General features: G+C 61.4%; 1 protein-coding gene across 2 annotated transcripts in view; it reads left to right on the top strand.

Moving 5' to 3' along the window:
* The window catches only part of FOXO6 (forkhead box O6), a 56,086-nt gene extending 40,344 nt beyond the window's left edge, over positions 1-15,742 (top strand). For both annotated transcript variants that reach the window (XM_080379259.1, XM_080379260.1), the window contains exon 3: positions 11,341-15,742. In XM_080379259.1, the coding sequence (XP_080235385.1) occupies positions 11,341-12,753 (1,413 nt within the window). In that variant the 3' untranslated portion in view covers positions 12,754-15,742. The remainder of the gene's footprint in view (positions 1-11,340) is intronic.
* The last annotated feature ends 1,454 nt before the right edge of the window (positions 15,743-17,196 follow it).

The following is a 17,196-nucleotide window of genomic DNA, read 5'->3' on the forward strand; positions in this document are numbered from 1 at the left end:
CTGAGGGATGTGCAATCTCACAAGGCTGAATGAGGAGGGGTGGCTGGAGCCAGCCCATGGCAGGCATTGCTGTGGGCTGAGGTGTGGAGCAGCGTCCTGCAAGAGGGACAGCAGCATGGGGACAGCAGGGGTCACGTGGGAGCCGGCCAGGACAGGCAGGGGTGCCCTGTGCTCGACCAGAATAGGTGGACCCAACACTGCTGTTGGCTGGAAATGGCTCATTATTTTCACAGGTGTGTTTTAAATAGTGCTGCTTGCAACATTTCTGCACTGTACAGCAGGTCCCCATGACGAGTATTTTTGCCTCTCACCCAGAGGCATTGCATCACTGAACCCTTCCCTGCCCCACCTGTGGGGCCTAAAACCCTAAAACCTGGAAACTAGTACAAATGCTTGTTTGCTTGAACAACTGGGATTTTTTTATCAGAATGAAACTGCTCTATGAAAAATCTTTCAGCCAAGAGCATTTGGTGGCAGGGATGTCCCCACTGTCCTGGCAACCCATCTGGTCCCCACCCACCTCGAGGTTGAGAGCCTCAGTGCTCCCAAGTCTTTGCCATCTGCACTTGCTGGTGGCAGGATGAAATCCCTTGCAGGTATTTGAAAAGCAAACCTCACCTTTCCATGCACAGCCAAACCAGTCCCTCATCTCCAGGGGCTGCCCTGGGATGCATCTCCATGCATCTGCCCAGGGTTTGCTGCCTTTGCCAGGGAATTTTCAGACCACAGGGAGCCTGTCTCTGCTCTAGCAGCCAGCACAAACCTGCTGGGGTCCTGGATGGGACACAGCGTATCGGAAAGGGTTTGGCTTTGCTCCCTGGGCCCCTTGAAGGACCCATGGCCGGGGCTGGAGGGCACAGTACAGAGGGACTCACTGCTCCTCTGAGCGTCCCTGTGGAGCTGGTCCCCAGGGATGGCATGGGGCCACAGGGCAGGCAGGGAAGACCTGAAGCAGAGCAAGTCCTCGGGGGACACGTGTGCCCCCATGCATGGCTGCGTGCCCAGCTTTCTGTGCTTTTTTGGGTACAATCCAACTCTGATGTAGATCTCAGGCTGAAAAGCAGGGCAGCCTTGACCGAACAGATGGGAGAGGACAGGGCTGAATGCAAAACCCTCTGGGGTCTGGGGTTTCTGCTGCTGCTCAGGTCAGTGTGATGCTGCACGTGGACATTTGGACAGGACAGTGGTATGAGGGTGACGCATGGCTGGGACCCGCATCTCTCCCAGGCAGCCAAGGGACCTAAAGACAGCATTTCATGGCACCCCACAGGACAGTCATCTCCCACGGGTGCCCAAGCATCGCTGCGTGAAGCAGGATGGTACAGGCTGAGCCTCGCTGCTTCCCTCATCATCTTCCTGCAGGCTGCAGGTGATGAAAAGGAGGCAGGTGGTTTCTCTCCTGGGAATAGTCAGCTCCTTTGCCTGGTGGGGTTTGGACCCCGCCATGGGGGCTTGGCATCCTGCTTGGGGTGCCTTCTGCATCCCTCGTGGGCGCTGGGTCTCCTCGGCGTCTCTTGATGTGGTTTGATCTGCCTTGCCTTTGGGTCTGGAGCAGCTCTTGCTGTTGTGCTCTGGGTGTGCTCAGCGTGGGTGCAGGCAGGGCTGCCTGCAGGTGTTGGGGCACATGCTGTCCCCAGCCAGCCACAGCCCCGGTACTGGGCAGCGGCGGGGCAGCCAGCAGGGAGTTAAAGCGGTACCCGAGGAAAAGGGAGTGTGGCTGCTTTAATTATTTGGCTGCGGTGAGAACTTGGTGTGGAGGAAATTGAACCCAGGGGAAAAAATACTGTAATTTCATGCAAAAATTACATGGCAGCTCCGAGTGATTTACGGCAGCTATTTTGGTGGCCAACTCTGGGGTGTAATTAGAGTATTACTGGATAAGTGGCTGATGGTGGAGAGGGTCTTTCTGAGGCATATCACCTGGTCTCACATGTTGGAGAGGGGTCCAAGCGGGCTGGGACAGGAACTGGGTGGGGGTGTGTTTTGTCCCAAAAGGCAAGGAGGCTTGATATCTCAGCTGCATGCAGGCACCTTGCATTGCAGCTTGCCGGCACCCTTGGGACCCTCGAGGGAAGCTCCAGGTCTTACCCAGCTCTGGGGTGGTTTGGCGGGGGGGGGGGGGGGGGGGGGGGGGGGCGCGGCGCAGGGGGAACAACAGCACAGCCATGCTGTGTGGGTCTCTTGGGCAAAGGGGTGTGCCAAAGGGGCTCAGCCTTGCCGGAAAACTGTGCTGGGGGGATTTCTCAGCACATGGCTTGGTGCTGTGGCGTTTTCTGGGAAGCTGGGAGAGGACGTGGCTTGCAGCTGTGAGCGTTAGGTGCTGCGACCTGGGATGCTGGGGGCTGGCTGGGCATGGTGCTGGACTGGGAGGGCAGGTGCTGCCTGGAGCCCTCATGGGGTGCTGTGAAGGGGGCAGAGTCCGACCCCATGCTCACCAATCCCCTCTACTGGGGCTGGGTATGAGCAGGGTGAGCAGCAGGGCCTGGCACTGGTCCCCTGAGCAGTGCCATGCCCAGCAGCGCCGCAAGGTCCCCCTGCCATCTGGCCAGGGCAGGTGGCCCAGCAGCCTCCAGCTCTGCCGCAGCCTGAAGGCGCGAGGGTGGCCGTGCCAGGGCCAGCTGGCTCGGAGATGCACGACACATGGCCACGGCTCATCTGGTCCATAAGCCCCCTTCCTTCTTTTGGCGTCCCATCACAGGACAGGGATACAGGGCACATGTGGGGCTGGGGGCAGCAGGCTCCTGGCTGTACCCTGCCTCCCCCCAGTCCCGCACTAGCACCGGTGTGCCGCCTGCAGGCCTGGACCCCATAGCCAGGGAGCATGTGGAGCCAGCCCATCACCTTGGCCTTGGGGCACGCTGCAGCACCAGCCAAGCTCTGCCTGGGCCATGTCCCTTGGTGGCACCTGGTGCTGAGGTGAGCCTGCATCTGAGCTCCGTGCACCCACTGCTGCATGATTGCGCCTGTGCAACTCCTGCCTGCTTGCAGGGGGCTGGGAAAGGCTGGGCTCCCCCAAAATGTCCCTTGCTGGGCTCAGCCCTGTGCTCTGCACCCCAAAAGTGCAGCCTGTGCTGTTAGCAAGGAGGACTGCGGGGACAGTGACACCATGCCTGCTGAGCCCCCGGGCTCCCATAGGAGGATCCCCAAGCTCCCCGGCCCTGCCTGCTCTCTGCCTGCTCTCTGCCCGCTTCCCCAGGAGGTGAGCATGCCTGCTCATTATCTTCAGCTACCCTGGTGTGATCTAATGAGCCCTTTGGGAAGCATGTAGGGCAGGACAGGCGGTGCTGGGGCTATTCATGGAGCCGCAGAGGTGTCACTGTGTTACCTATCACCCAGGGGCTCCTCCTTGGCCCCCGCACCCCACTGGCAAGGCCTGGTAGTGCTAAGGATGGAGGGTCCCAGGGCTGGGAAGGACCCCCTGGGGTGATGACTGGGGCTGCCTGGCAGGACAGGGCTTGGGACAGACACTGGAGTGAAGGGACCTCTCCCCCTCCAGCCATACTGGGGACCGGCTCTTCTGGCCCCTCCTGTCCTGAACCATCTTGGAAATGGCCATGGGTGGAGGAGGAGGTGTCACACCGAGCCCAGCAAATTCACAGCAGGTTTCGGGGCTGTGATGGCCCCATCAGGGGAAGCCCAAGGCTTTGGCCAAGAGAGGAGCAAACCAAAGTGAGCAGTGTCTTTGAGCAGGCTGGCGGAGCTGAATTTACCATCCAAGTGTCCCTCCGGCACTGGAATCACCCAGTGCCAGTCCTGATGCTGTTCCCATATGCCCATTCCCTTCCCCCTGGGCCGGGGGGACCCATCCCCTGATCCACCTCACTGTGACCCTGTGGCTGAGCTGGTGTGAGCCCCACCAGCCATGGCGGGAAGTGGGGAAGGTGTAGGTGCTGTGTGTGTCCCCTCTCGACAGTGGGGAAAAGCTGTGCCACAGAGGACGGGTGTTATGGGTGCTCCTTGGGGTCTCAGCAAGTTGCCCGGGGATGGGGACAAGGGAGGACCCGCTGAGGCAGGGAGGATGCTCTCGGTTTTAAAGGGGACATGGCGGGGTGGCAGCTGGCTAAAATAAACCGGCTGCCATGGCAACAGCAACACTCCCATTGCAGAACTTGGTAGCAACCAGCTGTTTGGCAGCAGCAGTAACCAGGGCTGGGAGAGGGATGCTCGGCTGCGCCTGCCACCTCTGCTTCAGTGGCACTCCTGCCACCACTGGGATGGTTCCAGCCTAGGCATAAGGAGTCTCCTGATGTGGCTGACCTGCCCTCTGCCAGCTCCATCCTGGCCGGGAGCTGTGCAGGGGGACTCACCCCTCTGTGCAGCCCTGGCGTGCAGAAAGGGCTGAGCCAAGCACCCACTGATGGCTTGGCACCCACCTGGGGCTCCCTGTGCTGAGCCAGGGCTCGTGGAGGCTGCAGAGTGGGGCTGTCCCCGTGGGCATCCCTGGCCAAGTAGAGCAAGTGCTGGGCATGGGGGGCTGCCTGGGGGGCATGGGGAGTGGTGTGTGATTTGATTTGCATCAGTCACTTCTCCGGTGGGTTTGGGAATCACTTGCAGAGCTTGTGGTCAGGAAGGGGAGGGAGGCACTGTGCCAACTGCGAACACACTCAGCTGCCAAGTCCGCAGGGGTGGCGTGGGGCAGTGCTGTGCCGGCTGGTCTTTCTGGGGGGGATGCACTGCGGGTCAGACCCGCTGTGAGACACAAGGTGTATAGCAGAGGTGGGCCAGGACTGGCACAGGGCCAGGCAGGGGATGGGCTTTGCCCTGAGGACCCATCCAGCCAGGTTCCTTATGGATTTGGGGGATTGGGATGGGGCTGGCAAGTCCTGGATCTTCTCCTTCAGGAGAGGTTGGTCTTAGTCACACCATCACCCGGCCCTGGGGAACGGCAGAGGGATGTGGGCAGGGCGCCAGGCAGACGTGCGCCCCGGGCTGTCACAGCGTGGCCTCACAGCGCAGGTTCTCAGCTACAGAGCACAGGCCTTACTGTGCCCCACAGCACCATGGATCTATGGGGCAGGGCATGGCTAGACCCCCCTGCCCAGTCCCTGCCAGGCTTTGCCCTTGCTCTGTCCCAGGGGGTGGCACAGAGAGGGGCCATGGGGGGCTATGCGGGGGTCTGCAACGTGGGGTCCCCTGTAAGCCCCAGCTGCCTCTCTCCCCCCTGCCCCAGCGCAGCCTAGGGGCTGATTAGCGTTCCTAATGAGATGCCGGCTGGTCTTTGAGCTGGCTGTGATGTGTGAGGAGGCGGGAGATGCTCTGGCCCTGCCATGCTGAGCAGCCTTCAGGCTCCTTGCGTGTCAGCCACCTGCGACGGAGGGCCCGGGATGGACATGGCCAGTCACGCCTCTAATGGGCATTTGGTTCAATTAGCAGCACGTCAGACCAGCTCTGCTCAGGCAGCGCACTGACCCGAATACGCTTGCCTCCGCTCGGCAGCCGCCGGCGAGACCCCTGCGGCGGGGAGGCAGGCACCGTCCCTCTGCCCCCACCGTGCCCTTTCTGGGGGTACCGCGCAGCCCATGTGGTCCCCCCTGCCCAGCTACAGCAGTGATGCCCCGGGGAAGGACAAGCTGGGGAGGGCGACAGCCCCAGGTCCCCAGCAGGGAGATGTCAGACAGGACCTGGGCAGCAGCTGGGGTGCAGCGAGCTGGCTGCATGGTGCCTGAGACAGTGCGAGGGGCTGGGGGGGTTATGGGGCATTGCAGGGGGGCGGGCTGTAGGATGCTGCAGGGTGCTGCAGAGAGCTGGCTGTGGGACGCTATGGGGCACAGCATAGGGCAGGGCAGTAGCTGCGTGGCTACAAGGCACTGTAGGGCTGCCTGGGGCAGGAGCAGGCAGTACAGGGGGATGCTATGGGGCGGGGATGCTATGGGGCGGCGATACTCTGGCGTGCTGTGGGGCAGTGCAGAGCGCAGGTGGTAGTTTTGGAGCAGACATCCCAGGCACGTGGCAGCTGCTGAAAACTGCCCCGCCGAGCCCCGCGCTGTGGGTTGCTTCTTCCCAGCAAGCTGGCGTGTGCTGCCCCAGCCCCAGGGGCAGTGGGGAGATGGGGAGATCATGGGGGCTGCTCACAGCACAGAGGCCAGTGGGGATTCACAGCCCTCCTGAGCCCGGCATGCAGCTGGTGCCGGGCTGGTCCCCTCCTTGGGGAGCCCGATGCAAAGCTGGCAGAACCTTGTCGCATGTTAGGCTGGATTTACAGCCACCCAGTGCCCTGCCCCAGCTTTCTCCTCTGTGCCGCTTCCCCCTGCCTGGAGCCTGCGCTGGGTTCACCCACCATGCACAAGGGCTGCCGTGAGGTGGGCTGGTGTGCCTGCAGCCATGGGAGGTGGTGGGGGTCTCATCCTGCTCCCCGCCTTAGGCATGGCACAGGGGTCCAGCTACTGTCAGCATGGGGTGTCTGTCCCCGTTGCGAGCATCTGGGGTGCCTGGCATCGCTCTGGTGCGTGGGGCATGCTGCCATGGCGTGCCAGCTGCCATCTGCTCGCCAGGCAGGCGTGGGCCCTGCTCAGGATACGGTGCTTCGGTGCCAGGGCTGGTGGGCTGCGCACAGCCACCAGCTGCTTCAGGCAGGACAGTGACACCAGTGGCAGGGAGCAGGGCTGGCCATCCCTGGGGGATCGTGCCAGGAGGCCACAGTGATGGCCACCGTGCACTTAGCTGCTGGTGCAGTGCCATTTCTTGGGTGAATAAGATGTCTTTGGGGGCGTGACCGGTCACTGTCCCATGCCACTGCCACCCCCTGCATGGCATCCCCTGGGATGTGGCATCATCGGGGCTGTTGGCAGCCTCTGCCCCCTGGAATATTTCCTCCAATGCTGGCAATTTTTATGTGTGAGAAGTAAATAAGCATCAATTAACCCCTGGAGCCATCCTCGTGCTGCTGGAGAGCAGCCGGCAGAGCTCGTTAGTGACCCTGTCACTGCTTCCTCCTGTTAACCAGCCTGCAAATCTCCGCCAGGTAACGGGCTCATTAGCTGCATGGACCGGCAGCTGATGGACCTGCACACCCTGTCGCACTCTGGCCATGGGGCTGGGGCTCGCTGGGAGCACGGGGGTCTCTGCGAGCACGGCTGGGCTGGGCTGCTGTTGGGAGGGGGAGGAGGCTGGGGTTTGGGGTTTTGCTCAGAAAAACCCCAGGCGATGTGGGAACAGCAGGGAGGGGTGGCAGCCCAGGGACAGCGATGGAAGACAGCAAATGGGCACAGGGGAAGTGGCAGGGACAGGGGGCTAGTCAGTGGGACCCCCTCATTTGCTCTGCCCAGCTCTGGCCAGGACCAGGGCTTGTTCAGTCCTGCTCTCGCTTAAATTGCACTCGTTTCCCCTACCCCATGCTCTCCTCAGGGCACACAGGTGGATGCCCAGCCCCCCCTTGCACCCCGAGACTCGTGGGCACCCCAAGGCTGGAGGAGTGACTCCCGGGCCATGCCACTGGGGTGCTGCTGCTGGTGGGTTTTGGCAGGGGGCTTGGGATGTTGCAAAGGGTATCGCTTTGCCCGGCATCGATGCCCATCTCGGGGGTCCACTGGTGCCCCGCCTGTGCTGGGCGCTGTGTCTGTCTGGTCAGGACAGGGGAACGCTCCTAGCAGCAGCAGCAGCCCTGCCAGATGCAAATTGATAGTCAAGTCACTCATCCAAACAATGGGGTCCGGCTAATCCTTTTACAATGGGACTAATTGCTAATCAGACCGATTTCACACTGGCTGTTCCCCTGACAATGAGGCTCCGTAGAGAAGGGCTCCTGGGGGGGTGAGGAGGCTCTGTCGGTGCCCCCAGCTCCCACGGGTGCCCCCATCCCTGTACCAGGCCCTGCAGCGGGGCCAGCCCCTAGCAGATGGGCACTGGGATGGCACCGGGGTCTTCCCAGTTGGCAAAGCCTCCAGCAGCTGGTGGCCGGGTGTTGGCACAGGCTCCAGCCTCATCCTCCCTGGGTGTCAGCCAGGGCTGAGCAGGGCTTGGGTCCACCTGTGGCACCTGGCAGCCCTGGTACCACCTCCAGCTCTCGCCTCTGCTACCCAGAGCATCCTCTGCCCCTCTGCAGAGCTGTGAGGATGAGGGCTGGTGCCTGAAATGGTGGATATCATCCCATGGCGTGGTCTGGATGTGCGCTGGGGACTGATGCTCCTGGCTTTGCACTGTTTGGGTACTGCAGAGCTGCGGTGCTGCGTGAAGCCAGGATGCTGAGAGGGTCTCTGCTTTGGTGAGGGGCCTGAGCTGTTCAGAGCAGGGCGGTCCAGGGCAGGGGTGACATAGGGGCAGATGGGCGTGGGGAGGGAGACACAGCGAGGGTGCAGGGCACGGCCAGCCCTGCAGAGCTGCAGGCTGCTGCGAGCAGTGGTGCTGGGCTTTGGGTTGCTGGGCAGAGCAGTGTCAGAGGTGTTGTGAGTACCTGGGACTGGCCCCAGCCTTTGCCTGCTCTCCCTACACCCTACCAAAATCTGCCAGGCACTGGTGCACAGCCCTGCCATGGCAGCTGCTGTCAGGGAGGTTTTGCCAGCCCTGATGTCCCCTGCACATCACCACACTGCCAAGGGCTGACCAGAAGCTGAGCCCCGCGTTGTGGGCCATACGATCGTGTGCTGCTTCCTGCCAGCTCAGGGCTGGGTGCTGCGAGGTGCTGGGTGCTCGTCGGGCTGCGGGGCTGGTGGCAGGTGAAGCAGGTCCCTGCCTTCGTGGTGATAACAAGCTCCTGGCCCACCCCGTGCAGCCCGCTGCCCTGTGCTGTGCACCCTGAGCCGCGGCCAGCCGAGCACGTCAGGGTGCTAATGAGGAGAGAGCCTGGCTCCCTGCGCCTTGCACTTAATTGCTGCTGTCTTTTGGCTCTTAATGAAGCTCCGATGCAGAAGGCGCAGCAGCCTCCCCTCCCCTCCTCTCCCTCGGGCAGCCTGACCCCGCCAACCTCCCCCCCGCCAGCCCTGTCCCCTGCTAGACACCAGCTTGGATCCGTGGGTGGTGGTGGGTGCCTGGGTGCCCTGTGCTGGGGCTGCAGAGTGGGAGGCAGGCAGCGGCAGAGGAGGAGGAGGGGGAGGTTAGCATTGTGCTGAATGTCACCCCTGTCCAGCCATGGTGTTCCCCAAACCCCCAAACACAGCCCCTCTCTCCGTATGCTGCACTGCAGCTCAGTCCCTGCTGCTGAGGGTGGTGGCATCTCCTGCCTCCTGGGCTGAGCAGAGCTGGGGAGCGCCGGCAGTGAGGGACTGGGCCGTGCAGGGGGTCCCCACTCCTGCGAGGGGCTCAGCAGCGGTTGGGCATCCCCAGCCCACTGGCACCTGTGTGTGTGTGCAGGGCAGCACCGCGGGCCTGAGCTGGCTGGTAGCTCTGGCTCTGCAAATGCGGTGATGGCCATGTGCTCTGCTTCTGTCCCCTGCCACTTGCACCGCAGCTCAGTCGCATGAATGGGAGCTTGGGTCATCCTGTGGCTCGAGGAGGGGGTGTTGAGGGGTCAGGGATAGCTCTCCCTGCCAGGCAGGCTGGCCCAGGGCTTGGCTTGCTCTACCTGAAGGTGATGAGCATTGCCATGGGCAGCCGCCGCTGCAGAGGGCAGGGCGAGTTCCAACCTGTTCCCTGAGCTATGCTAGCCGTGGCCTGCCCCCCCTCCAGCTGTGCACAGGGATGTGCAGGAAGGGGTTAACGGCTAGCCCATACCTGCCGTTGCATTTTAAAGATGTGAAATTAAAGCCCATAATTTATTCTCCCCACACACGAAGGAGCAATTAGTTCTAAACACGGCTTAATCAGTCAGCGCGAGATTGATTTCTGTAGACTTGGATTTGGTGGCTGCTGGCGAGGAGCCAGCCTGGGAGCAATCTCCAAATAAATGAAGTGCAGAGAAGTAAGCCATTACATAATATGATAGATGAGGCTGGAGCTCACTCGCCTCTTCATTAGTATTCCACTGTACGCCGGCAACAGCACCAAACTTTCTCCCTGGCACCTTGGTTTCTTCCCCCTCCCTGTCCCTCTGCCCCTCCTGCAGCTCAGCAGGGGCAGGAGGAGCTGCCTGCCTCCCGTCAGCAGCCCCTGCTGAGCCCTGAGCCCTGGAGTAAGGGTCTCTACACCTTGGACTGATGTTCTGCCCTGGCCTCTGCCCTCTGGACCCTGAGGAAACCAAGGCGCAGGGAGCTGAGTGGCATCCCGTGAGCTGCAGAAGATCAGCAGCAAGAGGCAGATGTCCTCACCCCCTCTCTTCTCCTGGCTGGAGCTTTGAAGGCATCTCCCCAGGGTCACCCCAGCCTGGCACCCCACGGGGCAGTGGCAGCTGGGGATGCCTGTGCTGGGATGTGCCCCCTGGGCATCCCCACTCTGGCCAGCAAGCCGCTCAGAGCCGCAGCGCCAGGCAAGAGCCAAGAGGGCAGGAGTATTGCTGTCCACACGAAAGCCCCTTGGGGTGCTGGAGCCAGAAGTATCTGGGGAGAAAACCATCCGCAACCAGCCCTTGCCTGGGCAGTGGGGGTTGTGGTTTGGCTTGCAGCCCCCCCGCGCTATGGTAGCTGAGCCTCTCAGGCAGGGTGCTTGCCTTCTGGGCCCTGCCACCAGGGCCAGCCTGCAGGGGATGACAGGCATTTTGGGGACAAGATCTGGCTTACATGGTGCTGGCACAGTGCTTTGAGCTGTGGCAGTGCTGATGCATGCTGCACAAGGCATGCTTCTGCCTCCCCAGCGGTGAGGGAGGAGGAGAGCAGTCACAGAATGATGCTGGGCAGGGAAAGTTGTTTGGAGCCAGCTCCAGAGGGTTGGTGCCTGGCGGTGTGTGGGCAAAGGGGTCCCTTTGCCTGTGGAGCTGGTGGGATGCCTGGTGGTGGGGAGAGAGGGCTGGGATCTATGCAGAGGTGTGCGTGGGCAAGGCTGGGCTGGGAGCATCCTGGTGGGCTCTGCTGGGCATGTGGGTGGCTGGAGCTGGGAGGGGTGGAGAAGACTTGGACCTATGCGCAGCCCTGACTCCCGCCTCTTCTTCTGTTGCCTCCTCACCTTTTCCCTCCCCAGACTTCTTCCAGGGAAGAAGAGTCCCCTGGGACTTGGTGCAGGTCCCCGGAGCACATGCTAAAGACCCCGCCCCGCTCCCTGCCATGACAGTAATTGCAGTAACGATAAATAGCTGACAGACGCAGCAAAGGGCCACGACCCATGGGCTCCTGGAGGTGAAATGCCCGGCAGTGCTGTGGGAGAGACCCTCCAGCTGAGCCCTGACCCCTCTGGCTCAGAAAGCCATGGAATCCTTAGGGGGTGGAGCACAGGTTCCCCTTGATACCCCTTGTACCCCCCAGCCCTGCAGGCATCCCCTTGTGCCTGGGGTGCTGGAGCCGCTGCTGACCGTCCCCTCTGTCCTTGCTGTCTCTGCAGAACTCCATCCGGCACAACCTCTCCCTGCACACCCGCTTCATCCGTGTGCAGAACGAGGGCACGGGCAAGAGCTCCTGGTGGATGCTGAACCCCGAGGGCGGCAAGACGGGGAAGACGCCCCGCCGGCGGGCGGTCTCCATGGACAACAACAGCAAGTTCCTGCGGATCAAGGGGAAGGCCAGCAAGAAGAAGCAGCTGCAGGTGACGCAGGAGCGCGGGGAGGACAGCCCTTCCTCCCAGCAAGCCAAGTGGTCGGAGAGCCCCACGTCGCACGCCAGCGATGAGTACGACGCCTGGGCTGACTTCAGGACGCGGGCCAACTCCACGGCCAGCACGCTGAGCGGGCGCCTCTCGCCCATCATGTCCAACCACGAGCCAGATGAGCTGGAGGAGGATGATGGTACCCCCTCCTCTCCGCTGATGTACCCCAGCCCCTCCAGCACCATGTCTCCTTCCCTCAACGCCCGCTGCTCCGTGGAGCTGCCTCGGCTGACTGACCTGACTGGCACCATCAGCCTGAACGAGAGCCTCGGGGAGAGCATGCTGGAGGACCTGCAGGACGGCTACACCATGAGCCCTTCGCAGCAGCTCCCCCCAGCCGCCCTGCGGCAGCGCAGCTCCAGTTTCACCTTCAACTCCAAGTGTTCCACCATGGGGGCTGCCACCAACACCTACTGCGGGACTATCTACAGCCAGCCGGCCATGAGCCTCATGCGCCGCCTGCCCATGCAGACCATCCAGGAGAACAAGCAAGCCACCTTCTCACCTGTCAGCTCCTACAGGAACGCCTCGCTGCAGGACCTGCTTTCCTCCATCTCCTACGCGCACAAGGAGAGCATGGTCCCGGGGGACCTGCCCCTGCCGCAGGCCAGCCCCATGGTGCCGGCCCGTGGCCACAGACACAACCCGCTGCTGTGCGGGAGCGGGGAGCAGGGTTTGTCCTCCTACCCGTCCCACTCGGGCTCTCTCATGAAGAGCAACGCTTTGTACCACCCGTCACCAGCCGGTCACCACCCTGCGGTCAACACCAGTGCCTTAGCTAATCCTGTCAGCCTTATGAGCTTGCCCAGTGACACGTGCAGCATGACAGCCGTGCCGCACCACGGGCATCTGCATTCCTACGCTAATAACCAAGGGGCACACATGAGCTTGCTGGATTCGCTGCAGGGCCCCTACCCGGGGGCTGTCCACCCCCCTGTGTTGGGCCAAGACAGGTTCCCAGCAGACCTGGACCTGGACATGTTCAACGGGAGCCTGGAGTGCGATGTGGAGTCCATCATCCTGAATGACTTTATGGACAGCGACGAGATGGACTTCAACTTCGACTCAGCTCTCCCGCCGCAGAACGGGCTCAACGTGCCCGTGCTGCCCGGGGGTCCACAGCCCACGAACCAGAGCTGGGTGCCCGGGTGACGCCTGCCCCAGGGTGGGGGCTTGCCACTGAGAAGCCACGAGGGGAACATTGAGACTAACTTTTTTTTTTCCTTTCTCTTCTGCCTTTGTTTGTTAAGATGGGCTAGAGCCGTCGATCTGAGCTTGAGATCGAACACAAAACACAAACCGTAGGGTCAAATATTGAGATGGGGTAGGGTCCCCAGCCCGCAGCACACACGTGTGCCCAATCCACTGGGTCCTCCTGCGAGCATCCTCTGGAGGACGCAGAACAGACGGGCCGGAGAGGCAGACTGAGCCAGGCGGGTCCAGAGGGGGAGCAGGAAGGGAAAACCGTTCCAGATGGTCCCAGTGCCCCACTGCAATGGTGCCAGTTTGATTTGTCCTTGGGCTGGGTGACGGAGCGGTGACAGCTGGTGGCATGGGAACCACTTGTGTGGGCATCCCACTCTGGAAAGGGACCCTTTTCTCTGAGTCACCTTGGGAAATGAGTCTTCTGAGTAGTAGTGTCAGGAGTGGGGACCCTGCCCCAGGGCAAGGGCCAGGGGGGGCTCCTCACCCCCAAACCCTGGTGGAGATACGAGCTCTGTCAAGCCCATGTGCCCAGGCCACCTCCACAGTGGGTTTCGTGGTGTGGGTCCAGGCAGGTTTTCCTACCAAGCAGGGAGAAGGGGGGGGTTGGGAATGGAGGGAAGGGTGCACAATCTGCAGCCCTGGTGACAGCATCTTGGCAGCCCACGTGCCCACTGGGGGCGGGGGGTGCCACGTCGTGCCTGCCCATAGGAAGGCTGTGGTACCCTGCCCAGAGCAGGCGTGGGCACACTCCTGCATGTGGTGCACAGCCCTGCACAGGGTGGTCCTGATGGGTGTGACATGCTGCTGGCCTGGGTCCCCTGTGCCGGAGGCTCAGGGGGAGCTCACAGGGTCGGGGAGGGGGGGGGGGGCGTATTTATTTGATTTCATGCACTCTTTTGCCATTGAGTTTTTGCATTGGAAAGAAGAAAGGGTTGAACTTAGGGAGAGGAGAGAGGCCGTGGGCAATGCCGACGGCTGTGCCCTACTGCACGTCTCATCTTGGCTTGGCCATGGCTTTGGGTATTGGATGATGGGGTGGAAGCTGGGGGGCTGTGATGTGGGTCACCCTCGAGAAGGGTGTGTGTGCGTGTGAGGAGGGTAGGGATGTGGTGACCAGGTCTCCAGAGCCAGCATGGGGTCCACCCAGCCCCAAGCCTGGGTGACCCACGCTGCTCAGGGAGGTGCCACAGGGCTCACAGCTGGGCTGGGGGGCTCCTGGGGGGCCACTGCTGGTTTCAGGAGTGTCTCTAGCTAGCAGGCAGCATGCCTGTCCTGGAGGGCTTGCTGCCCATCCCCAGGATGGTCCAGGGGGCTGTCAGCAAGAGGGGTCAGCCCTAGTGCACCCACCTGCCAAGGGCCGGTGCTCCGTGGGGCTGGGGACGACAACTCACAGCTGGTGCTGCTGTCTCTGTTGGGAGCCCAGACCAGCCCCACTGCTCTGCGGGGCAGGAGTGGGCTGGGGTCCCACTGCCATCCTGCCCAGCGGTGGGGGCTCCCTGCAGCAGCTCAGCCTGGGTGCAGTGGGGCTTTTGGAGTTGGGCAGGCTGATGGGCAGCCGGAGTTGGTTGGTCCCGAGGAGCTGAGGGGGCTGGGAGAAGGGGCTGGGGGAGCTGCTGCTGTGTCTCAGGGGCTCTGCACAGCCTGTCTTCCTCCTGGGCACCACAGGCTTCCTTTGAATCCTCTACCCCTGGTGCACTGAACCAGCACGCTTTCCCAGCCCAGCTCTTCCCTTCCCACGCCAGCACCTCCTCTACCAGGGTGCAGGTGCTGGGTCCCACCGAGCCATAGGGGAAGTGTGGCCGCTCGGAGCTGGGTCAGGATGGGACCCATGCGGGGGCATCTCCTGCTCCTCTCCTGGCCCACGAGTCTGTGGCAAAGCGTGATAGAGGAGCCCCATGTGCCACCCTTCACCTTCGCCCTGGGCACACGGTGGGCATAGTCTCTAAAGACATTCTTACAAGTTAATTAATTATGTTTACATTATTTGATCATGTACAGAATTTAATATATTCTATTATATATAATCTTTCTTGAATGCTTTTTTAAAAAGGATTATTCTTCGGTCAGGATCATTACCGCATTCGTTTTATACACCACCTCTTGTTTCAGGCATATTTAAAATCGTTGGAAACCGATTGCAAATGGCTATTTAATACCCAGCACCCCAGCTCCGCACACGGGGTGTGAAGGACTGCTCGCAAGGAGAGGCAGGGAGGGCAGCTGGGGCTGCCCTGGAAGAGAAGGGGGGCCCTGCCCCCCAAGCATGGGAGAAAGGGAAGGAGTCCTGGCTCTTCCAGGCGTCCGACCTGCAGGCACACATCCAGCAGCACACCAGCATGCCGGGCAGCATGGGCCAGCTGGGGCTTACCCTGGCAGCCAGGCATTTCCAGATGGGATGCTCGGGCACAGGGACCCCCAAAAACCCCTTCGGTGTCACAGATATGGGCTGACCATTGTCACAGAGGGGAAGCCGCACCAGCAGTAAGAGAAAAGCCCCCCCTTGTCCCGCGCCTGCCCCCTTGCCCCCGCCCACCTCCCCCTGCCCTGCTGCGTGGAGCCCCCGGGCATCCACCCCCGGGGCACGTCCCCTTGCGAAGCTGTCTTTGTGGTTCGTGACCGTGGGGTTGTCGTGTGTGCGGTGGAGTCGTGTTGGTAAGCGTCGTGTGTACAGTCGTCGTGCGGTGCGAGGGACGGCGGGCAGCGGGAGGCAGGCACGGAGACACCACCACCACACCCCCCCCTCCCCCAGTGGCTGGGACCCCGGGGAAGGGGGGTGGTTGGAGTGGGAGGCGAGACGGGCTGGCCCCGCCGCGGCGGAGGGGGATGGAGCCAAGGGCCCTGGGGGTACCCGGACCGCGGTGAGGTGGTGGTGAGGTGGTGGTGGTGGCACAGGGATGTTGGGGCTGTGCTTCTTGCCCGTGGGGCAGGCAGGTCCATGGGGAAGGAGAAGCCAGGGCTTCATTTCACTGTCCGGTGGTGGCTCCAGGTTCCCCCTCTGGAAACAGCTCCCTGAGCACAGGCCACCTCACGTCCCACCTCGCTCAGCTTCAGCCTCCCTGCTCCCATCACCTCCTCTCCCTCCCGGCCCTCCCCGCCTCACAGGACAGCCTCTGGGGACAAGGAGCATCCTCCGCTCCCAGCCCTGCTCCCACCCAGACCCAGCCCTGCCCGGAGCAAGGACCCGGTGTCAAGGGGACACTGGAGGGGCCCCACCAGTTTGCTTCATACGGCGGTTTTTGGTCCGTCCTTTCCCTCATATTTATAACTGTACAGACTGGGGGGGAGGGTCTCTGACAGGCGTCATCTCTCACCACGCATCTATCGTAGGCAATGGTAACTTTCTTGATTGTGCTATTAGAGTTTGTGTATGTGGCAATGTAAAGAACTGTGTATAGTGCATTGTACAGCATATTTTCATGAATAAAATTGTTTTAAATATTACATTGAAGGGCTGCTGCCTGCAATGTTTACGTGTGTCTGGGCTGACAGGAAGGACACTGCTGGACCAGTGAAGCTGGGGGCACCTGGGGAGAGCCACCAAGGAGAAGATGCGATGTTTGGTGGAGCTGAGCTTGCACCCGGCATGGGGATGGTTGGACTGTGGAGGTGTCTGTGAAGTCCTACCTGGACACAGACATCTGGACATCATCCTTGGCAGTCTATAAATATACGTATTTACTGAGATTTGCCAATATTTTCTGAGACTGATGGCGTGCCGCAGTGTCGCAGCTGCCCGGTGCAGTGGTGAGTGACAGTGTCCGGCTCACGGAGGTGCTCATTCCCTGCACCCGCTGCCCCAAGCCCCTTTGCTCCCTGGTGAGGTTCCCTGCCTGCAGCTCCCAGCCACTGGCCTGGAAATCCCCTTTTTCAGCAGCTGTTGGAGCTCTTTGGACTGAAACTTCCCCTTCTCCCTGCTCTGCAAATGACGCCGATGTCCACCCCCTGCCCCCACCGGTGACTCCGCAGCAGGACCTCCCTCCTCACAGTGAGCGCTGCTGGGACACAGACAGCCCGGCGCGTCCTCCCTGTCACTGGTGGGATAGGCCAGGGAGAAGAATGCCCTGCAGAGCCCTGCAACAGCAGTTTGTGCCCGCTGCTGCGCAGCCAACCCCATGATCTCCAAAATGGGTCTTAAACCAGCCCACACGGTAGGTTGGGTTTTCCCATTTTTGTGAGAAAACATCACGCAGCGCCCAGGTGATCGCTGCTGTTCTCTGTGTCCTCAGCAAACCCCACTCCTCACCGGAGAAACTTGTAATCCTGGTTTTAAAGAAAAGAGAAAAAGAAAAACAACAGGAAGAAAGACGTCAAGTTGGTTTGACAGGATTTATTTTCCATAAATCCTTGTTGATTGGCATTAATTATATCAACCTTTCTGGTTCTTTATTC

Source organism: Falco punctatus (assembly GCF_963210335.1).
Source record: "Falco punctatus genome assembly, chromosome: 3".
Lineage (NCBI taxonomy): Eukaryota > Metazoa > Chordata > Aves > Falconiformes > Falconidae > Falco > Falco punctatus.